The sequence below is a fragment of the Alosa pseudoharengus genome, unplaced genomic scaffold (assembly GCF_046254945.1).
Source record: "Alosa pseudoharengus isolate Yale_2024_CS ecotype anadromous, Long Island Sound unplaced genomic scaffold, YU_APseudo_1.1 YU_APseudo_1.1_scf_4, whole genome shotgun sequence".
NCBI classification, from domain to species: Eukaryota; Metazoa; Chordata; class Actinopteri; order Clupeiformes; family Clupeidae; genus Alosa; species Alosa pseudoharengus.
In genome coordinates this window covers 35,727,640-35,755,545 of record NW_027468774.1, presented here as the reverse complement: position 1 = coordinate 35,755,545, position 27,906 = coordinate 35,727,640, and the positions used below count along the sequence as shown (strand labels likewise).

The following is a 27,906-nucleotide window of genomic DNA, read 5'->3' as shown; positions in this document are numbered from 1 at the left end:
CTTGTACCCGTACTCCAGCGTATGGAGAACCCATTGGGAGTTTGTGCACTTCCACAACTCCGCAATGTGCTTCGCCAGACACAGCGGCCACGGGTTTAACCCAGGCCGACCCACTCCCGACCCATGTTTTTTTTGTTGTTGTTGTTGAAGTGCTTCTGGACAATGCAACTGCACACAAACTGTCACTTGGGAGAACTCTGGCGCGCTTGGGAAACTGCTCGCCAACCTCCTGTGACTGCCCCAACAGTCAGCTCGCCTGAGGCTGGCCGATGGTATCTGGGCATGAAGCGGACCATTCCCTGCGCCGCTTCCAGACTCGCCTTGGCAGCCCATCCTGCCGTGGCGGAAAGGTGCCTCTGCTGCCTGGACGGTCCCTGCTGCCGCTGCTGCTATCCCTGTTGTTGTTGTTGCTGCCGCTGCGGGTGTGGCACCTGCCTGTGCCTTGCCCGCACGTGGTGGGTGGCCATTGTCGCTGCTTGCGCAGCGGGCCGGGAGATCCCCTCTCGCTGAGGCAGGAAACTTTTCAGCGCCTCCACACTTTTCTGTGCTGCTTCCCGAGGGGGTCAGTGGCGCGTCGAGCAGCGGAATCTTCTCCCTGTCTGGCAGCTGTGACAGTGTGAGCCACAGGTGACGCACCAGCACCACCAAATGGCCCATATATTAGCGGTACGAGTTGCGGTCGGGTTAATTAAAATATCAGGCAAGCCCGGGCTTCTTGTGACCAGACCCACGCACCACTGGTACACATTGTACCCTGTGCCCAGATATGGCACATGGAGCAGGTCGACAACCACATCAAAGCTCAGGCCATTTCCTGACGCTGACCTTGCCTTCTCTTTGTAGACGCTGAACTCACATGTGTAGCCATTGGAGCTGTCGGCCAGGACAAAGAGCTTGTACCCCCAACTTCGTGGGCTTGTCCTTCATATACTGCTTCATCCTGATCCTCTCCTTGGCGCTCCGTGGCGTCAAACCATCGACCCTTGCTGTTTTTTGGACTCTGTGCTTCACTGGAGGAGGGGTGAGGGTGGGGCTGGAGTTCTCCGCTTTCTGCCTCTGGCACTGCGCCGAGGGGGGCTTGTGCTTTTTGAGGTAGCAGGCTGTCCTCCTGCAGTGGTGTGAGGAGTGTCGATGAGGGGGACCAACGGAGCAGACGGTTGTGGTGGAAATTCAGAGGAGGTGAGAGAGACTGGCAGAGGGAGAGCTGCTTCATCACTGCAAGAAAAAAAAAAACATAATATGAATAAATTATCAACTAATGTTCTCCTGACTGGATTGTGTAAGATTACAACAAACTTTTGCGTCAAGCTATTGAACTGAGCAAGCCCTTACGGTTACCATTTTTCTCTACAAAGTGAGCAAGCAAATAAATGTTATAGGCATCCACTTGGAGCTGAAACTTGTTATTCCGATGTTTTAAACATTTCCTGTGACAAAGTCTAAGGTTATATTACATCTTAAACATGTGTAAAAAATAGGGAATTTGCATGGTGTCTTTGGCTTGTATTTTAATAATATTCACAGTTTACATAAATGTAACTTTGAAAGTCGCAGTGAGCCCAGCGGCAGGCCCACTTAAGGGCGCTTCTGCAGTAACGGGTTAATCCACCATCACCTCTACTGGATTAAGGCCCGTTCCACACCGGGTGTGTGGCGTGAGCCTGTCAGCTCTGTGGCATGTCCGTTTTTATTTCTGCTCCCATGTTAACAGGTTTAAGCTTGCACACCGCCTGCGTGACACGCACGTCTCAGGCACGATACACAATGATGTGCAAAAGAGGTATGCGTGGGACAGTTTTTTTCAGACCCGCACCCATCCGCTCCCGCAACATTATGTCCCACTCCCGCAATAAGGTGTCATTTTTAGTCCCGCTCCCGCCCGCATCTGTAACATTAGGTCCCGCTCCCGCCCGCAGGATATGTAGAATGGATATTCAGTTTGGCCTTCTCTCACAAAAAGAACACTTGCCACACACAACTGAAAAAGACTGCCAGATGTTTGCATCCGTTCTTTAGAAAGGCACTAACATCTGAAGTAGCCTATGGTGTCCTTCCTCTGTCATACTTTTGATTTTGAGTTTCGACAATGGAGCAGCATGAAAGAATTGAACCCACGTAGGCCTTAACGTCAATATCCGTCAGTTGGGCTGCTTTAACCCTGTTTTTGTTAATGCTGCTGAACACAATAGAGCTGCACAGTCCCGCCCACAGCCAAAACGCAGTTAGGTGCCGGATGTAAGATTCCCATTCATTTGTCCCATCGACGTTTGGAAAAATCCGTATCTAAAGAGTTTTACAGCATGTCTTAGTCTAACCAGCTACGGCATAACTCATAAGCATACAACATATCATTTCGAGTGAAAATGCAAAAAAAGTCAAAGGTACAATACTGTGTACATATTTTCATTTCCGAGCGAAGGAACTTCTCATCCCATAAACCACCGCGCCTCACTGAATAATATATAAGCAATGCACGAACCAGCGCGAAATTATTTCCAACCGGCGACAGCACGCGAACCTTTTCCTCCAAACGGTGATTTTTATATAGTGAATGTGCAGTTAATAACAGTTATTTCAGGAGTAATCGTGTAAATAATAGTGTTTTGATATTGAATTTTATATTTATCATTGTGTATTTTATATCGTGTGTGTGTGAAAGCGGTTAACGTTAACGGCAGTGGTTCGTAACGTTACCTGATTCATCCTATGCTGTCATCACTGCTCAGTCGGGCTGATGCATGGACTGGTGCATGGTCTGCTCTTGGACCACCATATTCAGTTTATTAATTTGCCGTGAATTATTACACAAAATGTTCATTAAATGCACAAAGTATTCCTAGGTTAATGATTGATATGAATCATACAGTATGAAGGCTACAGTAGGATTATGAATTATTTTTGGAATCTGATCCCTTATCATACCTGTTCATTCTTACTCGTCGCTCGACTTATCGTGACTAAATTCAAGATGGCTGCAAACGCTAAACTTCGTGAAGATACTGTCTGTATAAATCGTCTTGTAAGTAAACTACCAGTGCTTTTTAAAAGTTTTCAATGTCTCGTTTTAAATGTCAGGGCCTTCGGTAGTCTACCAATGAAGTGTGGAGATACATTGAGCCTCGTAAATGGTGTAAAACAGTGATTTATTTGCATGGCTAGCCCGATGCCGAAGCACCACCATTGAAAAAGCTGTTGGTAGCATCGGCTAACTAGCTCCAGATTTTGGAGTGCAGGGGACAAGCCGAGAGACATACGTTCACACTCGGTATCATGTTTCAACACACTTTAGGTCAATATCACACCGGAATTCTCCTTTAAGGTTTTGCACCTCCGTTCTAATGTTACGTCACCGTTTGTTTACAACTAGAGTGGCTATAACTGTAGGCTACCGTTTTAACGTCTGCCGAGTCTAGAAGCTACATGCCTACCAAAACCTGTCACTGTTCAGTTGAAGTTGAATGATTAAATATTGTTTGATTTTGTGTTAACTTTCATAGGGAAGACGTTCCTTTCTGGCCAAATTTCACAGCTTCTAAGAAAGTCTATCGTCTTCGTGTAAACCGAGTTTTGAACAGAGAAAAACAGTTACCGTTACAGGCTACCATTAGGCTACATGCAGGTTCTCCCATAACGTTATCGATGCACCAAATCAGGGCGATTTTAGCGAAATAACGTTCCTATTACAGGCTATCAAATATTGAACAATGGGATAACGTTTCATCATCACCTTTATTGATGCCTGAAATGTTGACATTGCTGAAATACAGAGATGTAGCCTACTGAGAGGCAGCTGCAAACAACGGTGTTCAATGGGTTCAACTTGTCCCTTGCCTACCAGGTGGATGTAAACAAAGCTATAGAACCTAGAATAGCCTACGTCACATGAAAAACGTTAATAGAACAATATTTACAGTTAGGCTATTTTTATAGACCCTTTCAAGAAAGTTCCATTATCAGCATCATAATTGGCCCCACAAGACTTCCTTTTTAACATTCCATATGTTATCTTAATGCAGAGGAAGTAGATTGGGGCCCAAATAGAATGTTCAAGCATTGTTTTTGTTTACCTTGTTGAAAGGGTCCATAACTGAATTAATGAACATTCCAGACACAGTGATGACCTCATAAGAGGAGGTCCAGCAAAGTTGGTCAAATAAAACACATGGGATAAGGGATCATACAGTAGATTTTTTTACATTGATGAGGCCAAAAACATGACTTCATTACAGTATGTCATGCTAGAGTCTACTACCTGCCTGACATAAAAATACATTTTTTTTTTACTGGCAACCATTATTGATCTTAAAATGTGATGAAGAGGATATGGGTAAGTAGCAATGCTTGAAAATGCTAGTTGTGTCACTTGCCATCACATATAGGCCATTATATAGCCTAAACTAAGTAGAATCAGTAAGCAACTCATTAGTCTGTGTTCAGCCGACGGGCATATATTCTTCCTGCTTTAGAGACCTGACTATAAAACCATCAGTTTATATGGGCTACCACACATTTGCTCTTTATATATACATCTGCTTTTCAACTAATGTTAGCTATAGACAGACTATTAATTTGCTTACTGATTCTACTTGTATATGAAAGCCTATGTGATGGCAAATGACACAGCTGCCATTTTGAAGCCATGATACATACTAATAGTGATCCGATCCTACTCACTCCTAATCAATTTCTCACTGATGGCCATGATTTATCTACATTTTGTAGCCTATTCATCTTTACTTTGTCCCTGCCAGTCAGGCTCATGCTTATGAACCACTGGTATGTCATAGAGGACATTTTTGGCCTTATCAGTGTAAAAGAAAATGCAGTTGAAACCCATTCTCCCCTATGCTCAACCAAAGATCCTTGATTACTAGCTCCGCTTTAACCCTCTCTGGCTCAACTTTGCTGGACTTCCTCTTATGAGGTCATTACTGTCTCTGGAATGTTCATAAATTCAGTTATAAAAATAACTAAATATTATTCTATTGTATTTAAAGTTGATTTTTCAAGAAAATTACTACTCACTACTATCTTGCTTCATGTCCCTTCATTTGTCAAAAATGTTGACATATACATTTTTTTGTATTTTTGTTTGTTTCTCTCGCAGTGCTTTTTCCACCTATGGAACATTGCAAGTCTTTGCCCAGCCCTCAATCAGCAGAGTGCGGAAGTCCTGGTTCAATCATCACACGCCCAAAACCCACAAGCAGTCGAACACCTGTACTCATCCAGCTTCATAGGCTTCTTGTGACATCAAATCCAATTTAGAAATTCCACTCGGTTCCCACGGGTCATGGAATTTCTGGAATATCATGGAATATTGGAAAGTGTATTCCAGACATAGAAAGACTTTAGAAAGAGGGAATTTTATAATTTTTGTGGCAAAGTCATGGAATATCAGGGAATTTTGTTATAGCAGTTTAATATTTACTTGCCAAAATACATTAATACAAATATATTTCCAAGCAGAATTTGTGTATATCTAGTTATTAGCTTTACTGCTTGCTTGAGGAGCCCTTTTCTGTCTTTTATTCATCTCCTGCTCTAAGCAAGTAAAAAATCCTTGAACACTGCGGCTGCTCTGAAATCATTGGTCAGTATATTGTACCATTCATTATATAGTTAGTTTACATTTGCCTTCGAGTGGGACCCTGTACTCCTCACTTATAAGGCTTTACATAAACATGGTCCCACTTACCTCAATGACGTCCTGGAGAATTATACCCATGCCCACTCAGCATTGTGAGTTCATTCATTGTGACATTGTTACTTATTGTAAATATGATATTAATTTATTATTTTAATGTTTTAGGGTTTTTTTAATCATTGTTGTTGTTGCTCCTACCTGCGAAAATATTATAGTCTTCCAGGCATAGCCTACACCAGCAATGGCAGACACTCAAAATGAGTTTGAAGCTGTTATTTTAATGTAACACCTCATGCAGATTTAAATAGACTGCAAGCATTCACAGAACGTGAATAATTGGCTATGTTGGACATATGTCATTGCCAATGCATGCAATGATGGTGAAATTAATCAAATAAAGAAAAATACAGTGGGTTGCATAAGTATTCACCCCCATACTAAAGTATTCACCCCCATACTAAAGTATTCACTCCCATACTAAAGCTGAACAAAAAGAGGAATAAATAAAAAATAGAGAATAAATGCCACGGGATAAAGACAACAGAGGGACCAAGATGTCCTTTTCTTCTTTGTACAGAAGAGGGCAGTATGAACTTCTATTTATTTTGTTGTTTTATCCAGTTGCACAAGGGATTCCCTCAGCTGTCTAGCTTCACATGGGTTTGATTGAGAAACAAGAGACCTTGCTGTCATCTGTTGACATAAGGAGTTGAAATAAAAAGTCCTATGGAAATCTTTAATTAATTAGATTAATTTTAATTTGAACTAACTGATGTGCTTTTATGTGGTTAATGATAAATCATGTAGTATGTTTATCCGGCCAGTTTGGAGCAGCACTTTGTCTTTTTTGCTCCCCTATACATATAAAGGAGCTGATCTAATCAAGTGTCACAAGGCTTTCCACAAAGGATGTTGTATTTTTCAGCAGTCTTTTGTGAGTAAATCAGTTCTTGGTCACATTTTATTTGTCTTCTAGGTTTTCTGTTTGACATAGTTTCTTCACAATCTTGTAGAGACAAGTTGACTGTTGTATTTAGATAACCTTTTTGCAGTCATCACATACAGTAGGAACTGTTAAATTGCTTGCTCACCTCACCTCAGAACACCTCATTAATGGTATTTGCCAGCTAGAATTTAAAACATATTTTACAGAGACATTCAGGAAACATCTAGTATTCAAAGTAAGTGTTGCAATAGTGGTAAATGCTTTTCAAATATAAAATATTTTTTAAAGCAAAATGACATGGAATTGTAAAAATATACATTATATTTATTTAGTTAATAAATATATTTTCATTTTGTTTGAATATGTAATTCTGCAGCCTATCCAACAATACTCATACAGCACATGATACTTTTGTTCAGTAAACCTAATTTATCCAACCTTTAAATGCTATAATATGATACGTGAGTTTTTATTGATTCTCCCGAAGCAATACTTTCTCTCTCACTCTCTGTCTCTGTCTCTAGTGTGTGTGTGTGTGTGATTGAGTCACAGGCACAGTTCAGTGCCCAGGCACAAAGCAGGGACTATGACATTAATGAGCATAACTAGGTCATCTCTTCCAAGGCACACATTATACACCCAGGAGGCAAAGCACATGGAGCCCACGCATGTGTCATGAAATGACAGACAGCGGGACAGTGGCTTAGAGAACAGCCCTGTGTTTCCCTCATGTGCCTTCCCATCCATATATGCTTTAGCTTTCCCTCCCTCATTTATTAGCATAATCTCTTCCTCTGCCTCACTCCTCTCATCTCCACTCTCTCTGTCAAACATAACCCCCCTGTCTGTTTTTCATATAGAGCATGAGGAGATCTTAAAACTCGCACACGCACACAATTCTTCACAATCAGTATGTACACGCTTTTGTGGCTATGCTTGTGTGTGCGCTTGGCTTCGGAAAGAGAGAATCAAACATCATTTTATTATTAACAATCTTTTTTGTGAATATCTGAAAATGACTTAAGAGTTTGCCATACCTTTCTGTTTCAGTGGTGGGTATGTTTTGTCTTTTTTTTTTTTTATTGACATGGAGAGAAAGGCAGAGATGTTGTGTCTGTGTGGGTTACATATCATTTAAACAGCAGGAAAAGAGAGACCCAAATAATAAGCAACTTAAAGCACCCCAAGATTCCTTTGTGGATTAAGACCTGGGCTCTGGTTTTTCTTGTGTGACTGTGTCCATGGAAATTATCAGGGAAGATTGCCCCCCAGACGCACCATGGCTAATTCCAGGTCAAATGCTTCCACTATCTCTCTCTTGCATTCGCCCCCACCCCTCTCACCCTCCCACCCCCCACCCAGCCCAGTGCCAGCCTAATCTCAGCCTTTGTCCCCCAATACTAAAGCCAAGATCACCATGACAACCTTTTTGCTTGGGGCTCAGTAAAAGGATGACTACTCCTCAAATGTGTTTACAGGAATAGGTATTTAAGTATCCAAATATGACTTTGACAATGTGGATGGTTCCAAAATCTGAGACATACTTTTCATTGAACAAATTAGAAAAGGAAAAAAAAGATTCCTGCATTGTGTTGCTGTTACATACATTTCAAGTTGACCTACAGCCAACACAGACATGCGCTATACCATAGATATACAGTATAACCATTTTTTTAGTGTGCTTCCGTTATGAAAGATGATTCCCAAGAGTCCTTTAGGCATCTGAGTGACTCAGCTCTCCTCCCCCATCATGGACAGAATCCCCTGCCACACAAGAGGACACAAGCTATGAATGTCACTTGTGCTGTCAGATAATGCAGACAGGAACCAACACTCTTTTTCTCTGAAGTGAAGGCAGAATCCTTGCATGTTGTGGAATTGTGGAGCTCACCTCTCACATAGCTTTACCTATCAATGACATTGCATTGGTACAGGCTCTTGCACACTCTCTATTTGTCCGTGCTTTCCTCAGCCCAAATGGCACATGGCAAAACAGCCCAAGCCAAGGACATCGATGTGGAAATTCCTCTGTCCTCTGGGTTGTGTGTGTGTATGTGTGTGTGCGCGCGCTACTCCTGCGCCTGTGCGAGTGCGTGCTCTGTAGTCTACTCCTGGTTGATGTGTGAGCGTGAGTGTCCTCTGGGTTTCTGCTATATTTAGCGCATCTGGCTCTCACTTATGTCTTTCATTTTGTGTGCACCAAACTTGATTTTTCACGTGTTTTCAGTGCCTCTGTTTTCCGCTACAGACAAATTTCTCACTGCAATTGATGTGATATGCTCATCAATGATCAATAAGGTTCCCCAATGGCCTAGTTGCCACGTATGAAATTAAATGCAACAGCCGCGAATGAATTTCTGAGGTCGCTGACCGTGGTACTGATATGTCAGTGAATCGACGATCAGCCTATTATTTCGATATTCAGATTTCGCATTCAGTACACTGAGATTTTTAACAAATAGTTATTTACTTATTATTGACAAAATAAATAAATGAAGGAGAAAAAATTAACATGGTCGAGATATTATATTTAATTGTCATGAATGTAAGGCAAATCTAACATCTATGAGATGAAACGAATAAGGTCATGTGCCAGCCTACATAAAGACTATAGGCATAGGCTGATGTATTTTTTATTTAGTCTATTAAAGCACAACAATTTTTCGATAATGTTCGCTAACGAAATAATATTTTCACTGTCTGCAACGGCTACACGTGCAAAGCACACGCGCGAATGATATCTGCACAGTTTAGACTGCGTCACGACTCAACCAAATAAAAAAAAAAAACATCTTACCGCAGGAGCGGCGACAAGACCGCACATTCTGCATATTTTAGCTCCCGAACACATACACATGTAGCCTAAACAAATAAAGATATTACGAAATATTCTATTGTAGGCTATATTTGTGTTGTAACGTGCACTAACGAAAACCTTTCTGTTGTGAATAAAAAATATTGTAATTTCCGCACATTGGTAGCCTCTCTCTCTCTCTCTCTCTCTCTCTCTCTCTCTCTCACTTACACACACACACACATACACAGCGCGTGTGTGTGTTGACATGTGTCTGTGCGTGTTTGTGGTCAATTGCCATAAATGTAGAGTTTTACATTTTATTTTATTAATCACTTTTATTATTCAGGTAGGCTACTGTCAACATTTTTCGATAACTCATCTTACCGTTTGAATGACTGAATCTGATTAGTAGAAGGTGTGTGAATTTTCTTCACACATAGGCACGTGTCCAAAACACACACACACACACACACACACACACACACACACACACGAACTGACTCACATACACACGCACGCACACGCGACGCGATTCGGAGCAGCCATTTATCACCAGAGTGGAATATAGAGAACCAGAAGACAGAACCCAAACGGAAGACATTTTCTTCATGCAATAAGGGAAAACAGCCTTCTGAATATACACAATTCTGTTATATATTTTCTTTTTCTTTCTGTGTTTTGGAAATCATGATTGATGCATTGAAAAACATCCTGGATTAATTTCGAAAGGTGTGTGGATGTTGAAGGACAACAGACATGCATGTGGCAAGAACAAGATAAATCAGCTTTCCCACAGACAGCAAGAATTTGACGATATCGGGGAATGCATTTGCAACAGGAATGATTTGATCGTCTAATACCGGCAAGTTCTTCCTCCACCTATAAAACTGGATACTTGGGGCAGATTTTGACAGTCAATCATATTGAAATAAGGACGTTTTTGGAAAAAATAATCATGGCGCATTTAATCCGACACAAGATTTCCAACAAAATTACGAATGCTATGAACACAGCATCGAATAAATCCCAGGCGAAGGTTAGCGGGGCTTTTGCTCGTTTGGGCTTCCAGGCGGCCACGGACGAGGAGGGTCTGGGCTTCGCTGAATGCGACGACCTAGACTATGACTACAGGCAGGGAATGCGCATGGATGTGCTTCAGACAGAGGATGGCGGGGAAGAGATGACCGGAGACGGGCTAGAAGGGGATAGTCACTACCAAAGAGATGGCACCCTTCACCGGGCCTCGATAAAGAGTGGAGGTGGTTGTGAAGTGGTGGAGGACAAGCCCAAAATTACCGCCTGGGAGGCCGGATGGAACGTAACCAACGCCATTCAGGTTAGACGCATGTACTTTTGAGAAAACTGTTTCAAATACCTAATATGATAAATATCATATTTTCAAGCAGTTTAATGAAATGAACTGAAAGAGGGGGCATTCAGTTAGAATTATTAAAAAAAAACTAAATTAAATAATTTAAGAAATTAGTTGACGTGTAGGATGTGGACCTCTAAATATTCTTATATACTCTGGCTATCAAGAGCGACTGCGGTTCAAGGGGGAGGGGTAAGTCTGATGCTGCCATTTCATCCCCTCTTCCCATAGAGACCCCGTTCCATCGCAACGCGTTAAAGTGAATGTTGCTGAAATCGCGAGTTAGCGAGTTCCTGAGGTCCAGTCAGTTACGTCACTGTGGGCTACCCCTCCCTACACATAATGAGAAACCACAATAATTCTGTAGCCTGATGGTTTACCAATAGCTATTTTATACAATCTGATCAGCCTTTATTTTGTCACATAGGCTTTATGCTTAGCTTTGAAGTTTGGCCAGTAATAAGAATAGCCTAGTCTAGGCTACATTGGTCTAGGATGCCTTCTCAACCAACCGTCTTCTATTTTCCAGTTCATAAGCGTTAGATTGCAATAGGCTATTCTACAACCATGCCCCAAAAACAGGCGTTATTTACATTATTGCCACAACTATAGCTTATATCCCATAGCCGAACTGCAACATTATAGAATAAAACCATCCCAGTGGCCACTTGTGTTTCTAGTTGCATATTTAAATATTTGATTTGATATTATCGAATTATGTCATACACTGTAAATAGATTTTATTATTGCCAATTGGATAAATGTTGTCATCACTGGTGTCTACGTCTGTGTATCCTCAGGGCATGTTCGTCCTTGGTTTGCCATACGCCATTCTGCACGGTGGTTACCTCGGGCTCTTTCTCATCATCTTTGCTGCTGTGGTGTGCTGCTACACGGGCAAGATCCTGATAGCATGCCTCTACGAGGAAAATGAAGACGGCGAGCTCGTGCGCGTGAGAGACACGTACGTAGACATCGCCAACGCTTGCTGCGCACCGCGTTTTCCCACCCTTGGCGGACACGTCGTAAATGTGGCCCAGATCATTGAGTTGGTGATGACTTGTATTCTCTACGTGGTGGTCAGTGGGAATTTGATGGCCAACAGCTTTCCTGGTCTACCTATGTCTCAGAAGGCGTGGGCGGTCCTCGCCACAGTAGCTCTCCTACCTTGCGCATTTCTGAAGGACCTGAAATCTGTGTCCAAGTTCAGCTTGCTCTGCACACTCGCCCACTTCGTCATAAATATTGTAGTGATTGCTTACTGCCTGTCGCGGGCACACGACTGGGCATGGGAGAAAGTCAAGTTCTACATCGATGTCAAAAAGTTTCCCATCTCCATTGGCATCATAGTGTTCAGCTACACTTCACAGATCTTCCTGCCGTCCCTAGAGGGGAACATGCAGAAACCGAGTGAATTTCATTGCATGATGGATTGGACACACATCGCTGCCTGTGTCCTCAAGGGGCTCTTTGCCCTGGTGGCCTATCTCACATGGGCAGACGACACTAAGGAAGTGATTACGGACAATCTCCCTGGAGGTATTCGTGCAGTAGTAAATATTTTCCTGGTCTCCAAAGCTCTTTTGTCATATCCTTTGCCCTTCTTTGCCGCGGTGGAGGTTTTTGAAAAGTCTTTTTTCCAAGGGGGAGGAATATTCCCAGACTGTTACGGCCCAGGAAGGAAGTTGAAGTCATGGGGCTTGGGCTTGCGAATTGTGCTGGTTGTGTTTACACTGTTAATGGCAATATTTGTCCCACACTTTGCTCTCCTGATGGGCCTTACGGGGAGTCTCACTGGGGCAGGCTTGTGCTTCTTACTACCAAGTCTGTTCCACCTGAAGCTTCAGTGGAGGAAACTCTTGTGGCACCATGTATTTTTTGACGTCGCAATATTTATAGTTGGGGGCATATGCAGTGTATCTGGATTCATTCACTCCATCGAAGGCCTCATAGAAGCCTTCCAATTAAACATTCAGGATTAGGGTTTTAGGTAGGCAATGAAATGAACAGATTGTATGAAAATGCTAATACAATCCACTGTAGGTCTATTACCTAAGGTACCATGACTGCCACGATCAGTCAAGCAATTATTTAGGTTCGTTAAAAAATATCTTCTCGGGTTTTGTCGAAATAACGTGCAATATCTCAATAGACGTTTCAATTGTTGTTCAATTGTGTTTGTTTTGTGGTAGTCTTTATATCAAAGTGGATGCAAATTTATGAGGTAAAAGCTGAGCTTGAAAAGAATGCTGGAGACAAGACCTCCCTATGCAAAAAGCCTACAGCACATAGATGTTCTTGTGAAATATGATTTAAGAGAGTATTGCTGCTATTCATTGGTCTCTGAAAAGAAACAGCCTCGCACAACATGTCTTCTAATTAGCAAGATGGACACTAAAAAGGTAACATTAGGAGGCTGACTTTAGGACGCTCTGGCAAGTGGCATGGAAAGAACCCATCACTTCTGTTCAGACATAAATTAGCCTAGATCATGTAAATGCACACAATAACAGTAAGCTTGTGGGCCAACACGTTGACGCAGAGGCTACATCTGGATGTCAGTAGCTTACATTTGTGACATATCACATTCTAATTTAAATGTGTGGTTCAGAGAAAAGTAGGCACTGTAAATTAAGCAGCACATTTATGTTTCCTTCTGGTGGAAGGCTTTGCCTATATCAACGCTTCTCTTTCGCTGTTAACCGTAACCACGTGTATCTGTGAGAGTGAATGTGAGGTGCAGGCTCCTGTGGTAATATTTGTTTTTTAATCGTATGACTAATTTTGTCTTTGTGTGATATTTTCTTCATGTGCTGTCAACAACGGCGATGTGAAAAAAGAAAATGATTGTGTATATGGAACAAGAATAAAATATTTTATTTGCTGTTGCAGTTGCTCTGCCTCTTGCCCGATCATGTTTTAAAATGAAATTGATGCTAGAAACTCCTGCGTGTCAGAATCAGGCCCTAGTTCAAATTAATTGTCCACATTTCTTCACCAACAATACATTACTGAATCGATACCAAATAAGAAACATATAGCACATTGTTGTCTTATAGGCCCTACAGAAATAATAATAATAATAATAATAATAATAATAATAAATGAATGAGCCACGATTGAATCTATCTTGTTTTGGTCATCCTGAGGGCATTAGGCTATACTCAAGACCCTTGCAAAAAAAAAAAATCGCAAACTAAATTAATACAAATTAAGCACGTCGTCACTTACAGTAGTCAGTGATTACCATTAGGACAAGGACCAAGCATTTCTTCGTTAAAAGACAACAGTTATTAAAGAGGTGCGAGTGTTTAGGCCTACCTGTGGGGCAGGTTGCGTGCAAAGACTGAAGCAAACCACCTGGGGCATGGTCAACGAAATGATTGAAATGCATACATTTATAACTTCAAGAAAACACATGTTTCCATTATTTCACCTGTCTAGACAGCCAATACATCCCAATCCCACATTAGCATCAGCCTTTTAAACCATGTAGAGTTGTAATTATCTGATACCCCTGACAAAGCTAGGCTACCAGTGACGAACAAAATAAAAATGGGTTTCACATTAATTTCCATAGGTCAAATGAGAGTTTAAAAAAAAAAATGGCTTGCAGAAGCCGAACGAGTCAATAGTAAGAATGGTTAAAAAACTGAAGTGAAAATGTTGTAGGGAAGCTACAATTTCAGGACTTAATTTCTACATTAGCACGTTGATTTTTCTATAGGTAACACCTTACAGGAAAAGAAGAGTCCGCGAGGACACGAAATTTGCACATTGCATGTGCGATGCGCACACATGTGTCCGCGTCGGTGGGAGGAAGCATAGATTACGTCCCCCTGGGATGAGGCTACAGGAAACCTGGCTTAAAGAGAACACGGCAGAAATCGTATGTTTAATGAAGGTAATATCTTAACGAATTAAAACTAGGACCGTTGTTGGTCCATCATCTTTGCATTGTAATTGTAGGCCTATTAAAGCAACACCAAAGCACTTTTCTTCTGTCGCGCACGCTATTTGTTTATCCAGCACTGGCTTTGTTACGATGTCCACAGACAAGGTAGAGGATGTATGATGTATTGCGACTTCAGAAGCAAGTCAAATTTGTAGTTTCTTATGTCTCATTCCATCGAACTACATACAGATCCGCTACCCGATCTGACAAACTTAGTGCGGTTATATAGAGGGCCGCGAAGCTAATGCAGAAGATACGAGTTGATGAACCACTGAAACGATTTTGGAAACATTATTTTAAGGTACAAAAAACTCTTTGGTGTTGCTTATATATATACCACTATATATATATACCATAGTGTTATGGACAAAGCTGCACAAGCCACCTTACACTTTCTTGACTGCATGGGTTTTATATGCCATGAAGGGATGTACCTGATCCAGAGTAATGCTTAGATCAGTAGAACTTGTCAAATTGCCATTCACATGAATGTCTGACCAAGGGTTTCCAAGCCTAGAGCATCACAACTGGACAATCCTCTTCCCATAGTGTGCCGCCTTCCCCCAGTAGACTTGAACCTGCTGTCCACAGGATGTGACAGAAAACTGTCATGTGACTTGATGCATGTCCATTGCAGGTGCAATCTGATTGGTCTGCACCACACAACCCCATTGCCAGTGTGTGGTGCATTCCTCCGGTGACCATAAGTGAGGGCTTCTTTGATTTGTATTTGTATTTGATTTGAATAGTCCCTCTGTCTGTTCAGACCAGGGAGAATACAACCATAATTCATTAATTAATTAATCAAACTTGATGACAAACACCATGTCAATGGACCATCGCCTGTCTCTCTTCGGACTATAAAACAGTATACTGTTGGCAGATAGCCTACTACTGATCAAGATCACCTCACATACTTTGCCATTTTGGAGATGCTCCAACCCCTTCAGCTGACAATAGCTTGCCTGTTCTCCCTCATCCTAAGTGCAAACACATGTAAGATAAGAAATACAATCTGCTGACATATCTAATCTATCCCGCAACATTGATGTTACGTGCTATAATCAGCATTGTTGGTAAGGTGGGTGTCCGGGTGGATGTGTGAGAACATCTAGAAGAGAAAGAATAAGGATCTGAATAAACAGAAGTATTTATCTTGCTTCTTCTTTTTATTTCTAGAAAAAAAGAACTGAAAACACTCTCTCTCTCTCTGAAGTTGGATGAGTGTTAGTGATATTGTTAACCTATATTCAATCTGAATTCAGACAAACATAAACTAAACCTTTGTTTAATCACCTGAAACTCTAAAGGATAACATTGATAGTGTGAGTGAGAAACGCTTTAGACAAAATAGTGTGTGTTTATAAACATCAAGGTCCAATACAGAATGAGGAAGTGTGAATGTACAAAATCCCCTGGAGAAGACATTTCCCATTCTCACAGAGAAGAAACACCACTCAGAGAGCAGACTAAACGGGTAAGAACGGCATGCTTGATATTCAGATTGTTTAAGTTTTGCACATTGAACATCAGTGGATAGTTCGCTAAGTGGTAAGTTCTTATTTGTCTTATCGTTTCTCCTGACATGGACAATTCAAAAAATCATTAGGACAAACTTTTACATTTATCAGCGAATAATTTGATATAGCACATTTGTTATGGTAAGTGCTGCTCATATATAAGATACTGCAGTTTTGTGTGCTTCCACTGCATTAAATGTAAAAAATAAATATTGTCATAATGGCAGACATGCATAAAGATGTTAATGAACTTCATTCTGTGGCACCTATGTCATGCTCATAACAAAAACTTATGTGAAGATGTTTTATGAGACTAAGAGGTATATGTACTATGTTAGAGAGCATAGCTTAAACACTGGCTTGGCCAGTCTGCAGGAAGATGGAATACACTGAAATAATCAAAGAAAACCTTTTACAGCATGACATCACTGAGTATATTGCAAAAAAACACAATTAGCACGTTAGTAAAGTAAGATTCAGTGCCATTAAGGGCCCTGGTTAGTGTTTATAAGTTTTTTTTATACCTTTTATTTATCTATAGCTCTCCAGATTTAGACCACAACACTGCTGCTTTAAAATGAATAAAAAGTGTAATTATCAGGAAATTGATATAAGCTATATGCCAGGAAGGTGTCAACAATAATGCACAAGTGTAATTCTACACCACTTAAAAAAGCAAGCACAATACAAGGCAGTAGTTCTTCACAATTCAAAAAAAGGATGTACAACCAACAAACAAATTTAGTGGTGTTGCAGGTAGCATTGACTGTAGTACTCCATATAGGCTGCTATATTTAGCAATACATCTGCACAAATAATATGGTATGGTTGTATCCTTTTTTATTTGCACATTTTTTATTTGCTTATACTATACATCAAAACATGCATTGTGGTGACAGTTGCATAATAATTATGGTTATGGGAATTGGCTTTGTCCAAAGCGAAACAACTATAAGCATAATGATGATATACAATAATAGTTAAGAGTGGACAGCTCTATGGGGCAGAAAAGTAAACAATGGAAGCAAACTGGACAAAGGCCCACTTCCAGGTGACCTACTTGGATAGCTCTCTACAACATATAAATACAACATTATACTTTGGCATACAGACGCAAGGGAAATAGCATCAGAGCAGATATGAGGTTGTTTCTTCTGCTACTGCTGCTGGGCCCTCAGACTTCTCAAGCCTGTCCTGGAGTCAAAACGGTGGTTTCATCCAAGGGACTTGACTATGGTGAGCCCTGAAGACAAAAACACCTTCATCTCAATCCTACAATTAATCTTAATTTAAGATGTATTGTTATGTTATGCACCGTGTGTGTGTGTGTGTGTGTGTGTGTAGTGACAAATTTGGTTACAGGCTGGGTACAGGAAAAGCTACTCACGGCAGACCTCCCAGTAGTTAGAGGATCGATCGTCGGTGTTAGCTATGCCCTTTATGAGTAAGTCCAGTCTGTCTTTGCAGTCCGCCTTTACTTTTTTATAATGTAATATGTTTATGTGTTCAACTATGAGGAAGTTTGCCAAATAAGGAGCAACACCTGGTACCCTCAGCTTGATACAGCAAATTGGTTAATTTGTATGGGAGAATGTTGATGGATTGAGTATCTGGCTGATTTCTTCAGAATGAAGGTGATTAAGGTAGATATGCCACAGCCAAGTGTCAACTTTGAGGAGGATACTGGCCTCCGGGTGGAGTTCAGTGGCCTGAACATAGCTGTAGCAGGGAGCTGGAGAACTTCCTTTGGAATCATGTGAGTTCTGTTTGCTTTCTGTTTCACTCGTCTCAGCATGTGACTGATTCAGTGTTGAAGGGGAAGTAAGAGGGTGGATCTAAATTACAATGGTGTGACCTGATGACTTGTGACCTTACTGTAATATTAATCCATCTTTTTCTGTTTTTCACCCCCATACTCTGCCATCCATTTCATAGTAAGGACGGAGGGACATTTGACCTGGCATTGTTTAATGTCGATATATCCTCACTGCTACAGCTGGGGAGTGACAACCAAGCACGTCTCTCTGTCGAGTGCCTGACATGTGATGCACAAATAGGCAGTGTAGACGTGAACTTTCATGGAGGAGCCAGGTGGGTAGCTTGTTCCAAAAGAAGGATCCTCTTTTGTTCATTCATGATGAAAGATCTTCACTTAAGTTCAGCCCACTGGCCAGCACTGGCTTCTCATACCACTGCTATGCAGACGACACACAGCTCTATCTTTTCCACCTGATGACCCCTTGGTCTCGGCACGGATCTCTGATTGCCTGTCAGATATATCTACATGGATGAAGGCACACCACCTCTAGATAAACCTCTCAGAAACCAAACTGCTGGTCCTCCCAGCTAAACCTACTATACATCATCACATTAACATCAAAATTGACTCCCTGACTGTTGCACCTAGGCTGATGTAGGAGTCATGCTCGACAACTAACTAACTTTCTCCAATCATGTTGCCTCGGTCGCCCGGTCGTGCCATTTCCCACTCTACAACATACGGAAAATCAGGACTTACCTGACTCAATATGTTACCCAACTCCTGGTACAGGCCATAGTCATTACATAACTTGACTCCTGTAACGCCCTCCTGACAGGTCTCCCAGCCTGCACAGTGAAACCCTTTAGATGATCCAAAACGTGACGGCGTGCCTGGTCTTCAACCAACCCAAAAGGGCACATGTTACCCCGCTGCTCATCTGGCTACTCATGGCCTGCTCTTCAGAGAATATCTCCTCTCGTAGCACTACTTACAACTAGCCTTGCTAAATCTAGCACTTATCACCTGACTAGAACTGACACTTGACTGTATGAAAATAGCACTCACTGATGCACTAACTTGTTTACCATGTTGTGAGTCGCTTTGATTAAAGTTGCGTTGTTTAGCGTAATGTTTCTGGGAGAGATTATGTTTAGGGTCTATGTAAAATGTTCCTAAACTCTCTCCAGCTTCTTCATCCAAGCCTTTGTGGATCTCTTTCCTGGCCACATTAAGGGAATAATTCAAGGAAATGTGAGTACTCAAACTGAGATTATATTTTTGGGGGGCAGTGCACCCATTGTGTTTGTACGTATTCCTATTATTATGCTTCCACCATTGAAGTCTATGGCAGCCCTAGAACCATCTAGTAAAAAGTTGTGAAATTTGGCACACTGATTGGGGACAGCCCCATGATTTATTTCACCGAGTTTCATGTTGGCACCTCGAGTGCTGTAGCGCTGTAACGTTTGTAACGTTCAAGCATGTAACGTTTGACCCGTTGGCCCGATTTTCAAATATGAGGTATTGTTGGAATCCTTGTACCAAGTTCAACCCTATGATGTCAATTTCCGCCATGATGGATTTTCCGTCATATTGGATTTTATCAAAAGTGAAACTACATTTTCACAGGTCACAAATTTTGTCACCAAACTTGACACACATTATCTTCAGACCATGCCTTACACATGCATTACTTTCTGGAGCCATTAGCAAAAGCGTTCACCTGTGACAGCCAATCGAAATTGGCGGCTGAGCCGCCAAACAGGAAGTGAGCTCATATCTCAGCAACCCTTCCATGTAACCCTACCAAACGTAGTACATACTCATGACCCCATCAGGAGGATGCTCAAAAATTTGGTGACCTTTGACCTCTAGGGGCGCTGCAATTAGTAAAACTACATTTTGGCCTGTAGCTAATGATGGGGTTGGAATTAAAACTTACTAGTGGTGTCTGGTAATACTGTGGAAGGTCTTTAGGCCCACACTGTACACATGCAAACTTGTGACATCAACAATATTGATGCCATATTGCTATATTGGATTTAATCAAAAACACTAAAAAGTTTTCACAGGTCACAAATGTCATCTGATCTTCAATAAAATTGGCACAGACCATCTTCGGACCATGCCATCACTTATCAACCATTTCATGTATCATAACCAAACATAGTACATGGACTCATGACCCCATTGGATGGACGCTCAAGAAATTTGGTGACCTTTGACCTCTAGGGGGTGCTACAATTAGCAAAAATGCATTTTAGCTTGTAACTGTTGACATGTTTGGAATTAAAACTTAATGTGTCTTTTGGAGTTCCTAAGGCCAACAAAAGCCAACTTGTGATGTCACCATAATCGATCTGGCCGTCATCTTGGGTTTTGACAGAAACACAAAAACATTTTCACAGGTCACAAATTTTATCTGATCTTCATCAAAATTGGCACAGATCATCTTCAGACAATGCCTTATCAGCATTACTTTCTAAAAGCCATTGACAAAATCGTTTGCCCATCACAGCCAATCGAAACTGGTGGCAAAGCCGCCAAACAGGAAGTGACATTATATCTCAGCAAATCTTTGGTTGCTAGACATGAAAGTTGTAGTTACTGCTCACGGCCATATGTCTGATGTAAGTTGGCCCCCTCATTGCTGCTTGCAGCTATATTTAAAGGAACCGTATGTAAGAAATGTATTTCAATAAATCATAAAATGGCCCTGATATGTCACTAGACATTAAAAAAATCATATTAATTCCAAATACTTATATCACTGACAACAGTAGTCCAGCAAGGATATTGACATTTAAAAAGTGAAGTTGCAGCCCTCAACTGATGTTGATGTTGTGTTTTGTCATGTTATGTTGTGTTTTGGCCTGATGTGCCACCCTCCAACTATCTACTAATCACGAAGTCAGTAGTGTTTCCTCCGGGTTGGCAACCTCGAGTCAGGGGGGGGGGGGGGGGATACACCGCTCTACAGTAATTTGAAAGTGATTGCAGTACCAGTTTTGGCCACAATCTTACATATGGTTCCTTTGAAATAAAAATAATCAGTGTGTAATAATTAATAAATTACTGAATATATTTTAATAATAAATTATTGAATGTCTCTTGTCACCACACGCAGATCTGCCCTGTTGTGGAGGACCAAGTTAAAAACCTTGAAGGAATTCTAGCAGCCATGCATGGTAATGGTGTGTGTGTGTGTGTGTGTGTGTGTGTGTGTGTGTGTGTGTGTGTGTGTGCATGTGTATGTGCATGCTATGAAACAGACGAAGGGGAATTGCCTAAACTGAAACGATAAGTGATGTGATTCTCTTTTACAGTCGACTACCATGTTGATCCAAGCCTGATCTTTAGCGTTCCTCTCACAAATGCTCCAGTTGTAAAAACCTCTGGCATAGAAGTGGACTTAAAGGTGACAATAGAAGAACTTTCTTCCTACATTTATGGCTTCAGGCCTTCAAGCCAACAGCTCAAACCTAATTGTCAAACTCTACATCTATCCCATGTACTCTCAATCCCGCTCCTCCGTAACTCTCTGGTGCTATGATTCAGGGTGTTTTTTACAGTGAGACGCACCCAAAAGAACCTCCATTCCCACCTGAGGTCTTCCAGCTCCCATGGAAAGCAGATTACATGATCTCCTTGGGCATCTCCCAGTACAGTCTCAACACCTACGCCTACGCTTGCCTCACCGCAGGTCTCTTCCAAATCAACGTTACCGACAGCATGGTGTGTGTGTATGTGACATAGGGTGGGGTGGGGATCTTTTTGAATGTTCATATTGGCAAGTGAACTGAGTAAGTCACATGCACTGAACTGATAGCATGTCACACAGCTCCACTGAGTATTACTTTGTATTATTTCCTCCCAGATTCCACCATCGTCTCCTATACGACTCAATACCAGCTCATTTGGAATACTCATCCCACAGGTGAGATAAAGATACCCTCTTGAATCTTTCACCTGCGTATCTGACACATTTTAAGCAAGAATCGTCTAGAGTAGAAATAGAGAGGCATAATATCAAGAAGAAATGTCTTTCTTCTTAAATGTAGGGAGTACATTTTCCCTGAAGTGAATATAACATTCATACAGGTGACGTCTGTGGTGTGTGTGTGTGTGTGTGTGTGTGTGTGTGTGTGTGTGTGTGTGTGTGTGTGTGTGCATGGTTGTGTGTGTCTGTGTGTGTGTGTGTTCAGCTGCCCAAGATGTTCCCCAACATGCTGATGGAGCTCCAGGTGTTTGCTGATGAGACGCCAGCTGTTTCCCTCCATATGGACTCCTTCTCTCTGGTCCTGTCTGTAGCAGTTAAAGCCTATGCCATTGACAACACCACCGCCCGCCGACCCCTGTTCAGACTCAATCTGGTGAGTACATTAGCTTCCATCTGTCAAATATTATTGTAGATGTGTTTTAACCTCATGCTCTTTCACAAAGACAATTCAATTCAACGGCAAACTGAACATTGGCAACGTTACGCTTATGGGACAAATGCAATTTGAGAAGTGAGTAAAATCTTTAAATTCTACATGCATATTGTGTATTAGGAACAGGATCACTGCTAACCATCAAATCCTTTTCCTTCCATTAGCTTGACCTTATCACTGGCATCAAGTGAGATTGGAACTTTCCAGGTTAGTCTATGTTTAATAATGATATGTGTATATTTGATTGGATGTGGTTAGTATCTGATTAGATGATATTATATCTAAGTTGTAACGAGTTGAATGTGTTTATGCAGACTAAAACCTTGGAGAGTACTGCAAGCTGGGCCGTTAAGACTGTTTTTCTTCAAAAGCTAAATGGTGAGATTCATAAACACCACTGTGTCCTACAAATGTTTCCCTTTGCAATACAAGCAATAAGTACAACTGAAAATGAGGTGCATTTAATGCTGGAGGTGGCAGATAGCAAGCAAGCCGCAACATCTAGGCTACATTGGCTACTTGATTTTCCTTCCGACCAGTCTCAAAACATCCATGGAGTTCATGCTGAGGCAGGGGCGGAGCCAGACATTGTAAACATTCGGGGCTTAGCCCATTTAATTTTTTTTTTAAATAACCCCCTAAATAATGACTTCTAGTGAATTTTGTGTAAACTAATGGACACATTGAGACTTAAAAAATGTGAAACTAACATTCAACAGATTCAAGGTATCTGACTGGCACAACACTGTGTAAAATTATAGTTTTGGGTCTTTCAAGAGGCAATATCTGTTCATATCTGTTTAGCATGTACTTAGTTAATTAAGTGTTTCTTATGGTTTGTATATTATAGTATTTGTTTATTTTCATTAGGCTATTGTTTGATATGACATTATTGTTTATTATTGCTATTCTCCTTCTTCCTTTTCCCTGATCTCATCTGTGTGACAAATAAATAGAATATCTTATACTATAATATACATAATATTATGATATAATTACAGTATGGCCAGTCATCATGATACAAGGGTATTTTAGAAGGAATGCATTAACATCTTGACATAGGCGTTTCTAAACTATATTAATTTTGTAATTTAGCAAGATTATTCATAGGTTTCATCAGGCACCTTTACACAGGTGCATAAAATCAAGCACCTAGATTATGAATGCAGACTGCATGGTGCTTGATTAACACACTTATGGAAAGGGCCCTTTACTCTCAATATATCATTGTAGCCTAATGTTTTTTTTTTTTTTTTGTTAATAATTAGTTAGGCAGCCAAAACAACATAACATGACTTTTATATTTATGTGGACTCTTGGATTATAAGATCTGTGGTGGTGGATAGGATATCAACAAGGTTTTAAGGTAGGCTAACAGTCATATGACACTGAAAAGTTGACATGGGCAGATAACTGTTAATGGGTTTTCTGACATTTCAAAACAGTGTAGCCTAATTTATTACAATACGAGGATCACTTTGTTTTGGGAGCTGGAATTTCTTATTCTGCAGTAGTCTTAGCTAGCCTATGAGAGTATTGAATTTGCCTTTTCCGCCGACGAACGAGGACATTTAACGTTAACGTTAAAAGCATGTTAGGGAGCTAGCCAAGTAGCCTAACGTTAGCCTGCCTAACTGACTAAAAGCTCTTAACGTGAAATCACTAACCTGAAACAACACCATCCGTCAGTTCACTGGGCGATGCTGTTGCTTGAACGGAGCTGGGTGGTCTTTTGAAAAACTTTCTAATATCCATAACGTTTCAACAACATGTAGCCTACACAAAGTGTTTTATCACAGACTGTAAAAGTGACAGACTTCTGACAGAGGCTTTTTGGAACACCGAAGCCATGACGTAGCGTTGTCAAGGCAGCATTTTCACTGGATCTAAACAAATCAATCTAACCAGATAGCCCAGAGACGTGGCATAGATCGTGTAGCAAGTCAAATTATTTTTCAATATTGGGCTTTGAAAATAAGGGATATATTTCCTCAGTAATAGAGCATTTGGTGACATTTATAGAGAAACCGAGGGGGAGTTATATTGGAAATAAGAGTTGCCGGGAATTTAAAACACTAAAAAAAGATTCGGGGCTTTTGAAAAAAGATTCGGGGCTTAAGCCCCGTAAGCCATCCCCTAGCTCCGCCACTGTGCTGAGGGAGTCCAGAAGTACCAAATTGTTTGTATTGAACACAAAACATATTGCACCTTGAGAGTATTATCATGTTTTCTTGGCAACTAATTGCGGGATTTTTTTACTGACCAGATCTGACCAGTGATCAGTAGCATGGGCTTCATATCAGCATGTCAAGAAAAAATGTGCCTTAGCCTAGTGCATTGCCACTGAAAGTTCAATTTGTATTGAATGGATCTTTCCAACCTCCGGAGATCCAATAGATGTTATAGTCTACTAATTGCTGCAAAAAAATGAATGGGAACGGGGTTTTGTGCGTCTGATTCACATATTTCATGTATTTCTGCAAGTAATCAATTCACTTATCATCCCAGAACCTCATAGAAATTGTGTCAGAGAAATCCATTTGAAGTGGACAAAATAGATGAGATGGACAGCGGGGTGTAGTCTAACAATGGTGGTCGTGTTTCTGTTTTAGCCATGCTTCAAAAGGGGTTTCCTCTTCCTGTGATGAAAGGTGTGACATTGGCGGGTCCAGTTTTGCAGGTGCAGCAGGTGGGTTCACAGACCGTGAATAAGAGGTGTGATTATGAGTTTCAGTGAGACTACATGTGCTACACAGGCAGAGAAATGGTGAAATAAATGAGTGTGTAGTTGATACACGTTGGAATGTCAGTTCTAAAATCTATGTAGGGGAGACCGGGGCTGGTTGGAACAAGGGCAGGTTGAGACACTGTTAATATCCAGGCTACTAGAGGGAGCTGCAAAAAAATTCCAACACTAAACTGACGGCCTTATTGAGTAGAGTAAACTCACGTATGTAACTGGTCTCCAGGTCATTAACCCTTTAGGTGAGAACAACTTTTTGATTTTGTAGTGTCAAAACTTAGAATATGCACCTCCCACTAAATACATCCTAGAAGGGTAATAGTTAGGGATATATAAAAAATATTCATTATAATTGATTGCTAGGGGACTCATCTATATTTTTAAAATGAAGTTTAAAAACCTGAGGTGACCGATATTAGCAGGCTAACAGCATTGGTGCAAAAAAGTTTGACCTAATGTGGGCGGGGCAGGTTGGCACACTGATTTTGGGGTTGGTTGGCACATACATTCTCTATGGCTATTTTGTGACAAATCTATAAACTTTGTATTTTACATATAAAAACATCATCAATCTTTATTTTAACATTGTTATTGTAATTACTGAACATAGTTTTACATTTGGAAGCATTTCAGACATTTTTAAACATTTGAAGTAAAAAAAAATCGGTAGGGACCAAATTGGTCTTGACGGTGGGCCCTACTGAAGAAAAACACACAGAAAAGAAATCAGCAAAGCCCTACAGGTAGTGATATAGATGAGCACTTCAAACAAAAGCAAAAGGAGTACTGCAAAGGACTATAACATAGGTGTTCCAACCAACCCCGACTACATGTGCCAACCAACCCCGTGCATGGGGCAGGTTGGAACACGTGCACAACACCACTTTAATCATATATAACTCAAAACAAGGGATCATTTGTTGACATTGAATGTATACATTTTGTAGCTGAGATCCCAAGCTTTCAGTTAATCACAATTTGACCATTTCAACGCATTGTAAGACGGAGAAATATAACCGAGAGTGAAAAGTGTTCCAACCAGCCCCGGTCTCCCCTATGTATGTATGTATGTATGTATGTATGAGTGAAAATTACGACTGGGATTGATATGAGTGATATGAAGGAATAAGCGGCATTATGTAGTGCCATGAAATGCATTTATCCATGACAAAGTAAGTTTAAGAATGTAGATAAAAGATAACTGATAAAACACTTTTGTTTAGCCCTGAAAAATATTTAAGCCATAACATTTTCTTTTCAGTATTTTATTTTCACTTTTAAGAGACTGAAATGAGGATTCATTTCCCCCTGCACTTACATTTACATTTATTCATTTGACAGATGCTTTTATCCAAAGGGACTTACAGCAATAGAATAACATTTAAGCTACAGAGCTACCGCAATAGAATAACACAGGCCTGTTTTTATCTGGTGTTATATTATATATAATATAACACCAGATAAAATATATATCTGGATATATATTTCTCACATCATCAGCAAAATGGTTTAACTTTAATACATTTCAGTGTTTTAATGATGCAAGAAAATGTTATGCCCCCTTAAAGTTCAATTGAAATAGTATCATGTCATAAATGAATGCCTTGTTAATCATGTGAGAAAGAATACGGATGCCTGTGTATTAAATAACACAGATTTAGCATTGAAAATGTAGGAAGGGCACGGATCTAACTGTAAATGTGATGTTTTTGTAGGGTTTCTTGGCTGTGTTTAGTGATGTGCAGATCAAGTATCCATTACGCACCCAGGAAGAATTTTGAGGAGAACCACAAGAGCATTTGGTTCAGAAGATTATTCCTTTATCAACATCAATGCAGGGTGGTGACAAGACTGTCTTGGACAATTCCCAATCAATATGCTTCAATTCCTTCCAACTAAACATCTATATATTGAACTCAAAAGATAATTTAAAGATCAGAAAATTCAAAATGTTATGCATGACTATACAATCAAACATCAATGTCACATTGTTTAGTCCAAGAAATTCCCATTGGTTACATTTAGGCCTATGATTAAGTTCAGTGGTGGTGTCAGTGGTGGAGGAATAGCCAAAGGGAGTGTGGGGGAGGGGAGATTTGTTCCCAAAAATGGTTTCGTCCTCACGTTTGATAAACATGTCTTTTATGAAGCTTTAAATAAATGGGATTTTTTTCTATTTCCAACCAATTTCCATTAATGAACTAAACTCTCCCTTGAACCAAGCCATTTTTCCTTCCATTGCTTTAATGCAGCTGCAAGATGCTTATCCGCAAGACTGGTGGGCGTACCCAATGACTGCTAAATCCTCGACAAGGATGACATAATAAATACATCTCTATCGCCATCCTGTGGCAGAAAATGCACATTGAAATTGTCTTAATGGCTGCAAGTGATGGTTATTGGAACAAATAAATGAGATAGCATTGAAGAAAAATGTAGGCTGACACGAACATCTAAATGATAACATCATCAGGCCCAGGACAGGTTTTCAAAATATTGACAGTTATGGAACAATCCATTGTATGGGAAATACAGTAGCCTAGGCTAGAAGTAGGCCTAAGGCATTTATGAAATGAAATGTGGTCAGTTATTAATAGGCCCTGTGTGAAATATAATCAAAATGTTGATTAAATATGACGTATTTTCCCTACTATAGCTATATTAGCCTATATTATGATCTTTTTTACAGGATCCTCCATGCTCGGAGATCTTTTTTTTTGTGATAATTTGG

At 40.6% G+C, this 27,906-nt stretch overlaps 2 protein-coding genes across 3 annotated transcripts; both read left to right on the top strand.

Annotated features, from left to right (window-relative positions):
- Positions 1-10,345: 10,345 nt before the first annotated feature.
- LOC143103254 (vesicular inhibitory amino acid transporter-like) lies at positions 10,346-12,744 on the top strand. The gene is made up of 2 exons (XM_076267073.1): positions 10,346-10,726; positions 11,563-12,744. Exons 1-2 carry the CDS (start codon positions 10,346-10,348, stop codon positions 12,742-12,744), a joined length of 1,563 nt encoding a protein of 520 aa, XP_076123188.1.
- Positions 12,745-15,999: 3,255 nt separating this feature from the next.
- On the top strand, positions 16,000-27,358 carry bpifcl (BPI fold containing family C, like). 2 transcript variants are annotated; one of them, XM_076266063.1, is made up of 16 exons: positions 16,000-16,194; positions 17,349-17,473; positions 17,582-17,681; positions 17,865-17,993; positions 18,173-18,328; positions 19,187-19,250; positions 21,127-21,187; positions 21,326-21,417; positions 21,558-21,734; positions 21,877-21,936; positions 22,205-22,372; positions 22,443-22,510; positions 22,597-22,639; positions 22,747-22,810; positions 25,045-25,121; positions 26,891-27,358. In XM_076266063.1, exons 2-16 carry the CDS (start codon positions 17,377-17,379, stop codon positions 26,954-26,956), a joined length of 1,422 nt encoding a protein of 473 aa, XP_076122178.1. In that variant the 5' UTR covers positions 16,000-16,194; positions 17,349-17,376; the 3' UTR covers positions 26,957-27,358. The 2 variants fall into 2 exon arrangements, with proteins under 2 accessions (XP_076122178.1, XP_076122179.1); XM_076266064.1 differs by having other exon boundaries at positions 16,189-16,268.
- Positions 27,359-27,906: the final 548 nt, after the last annotated feature.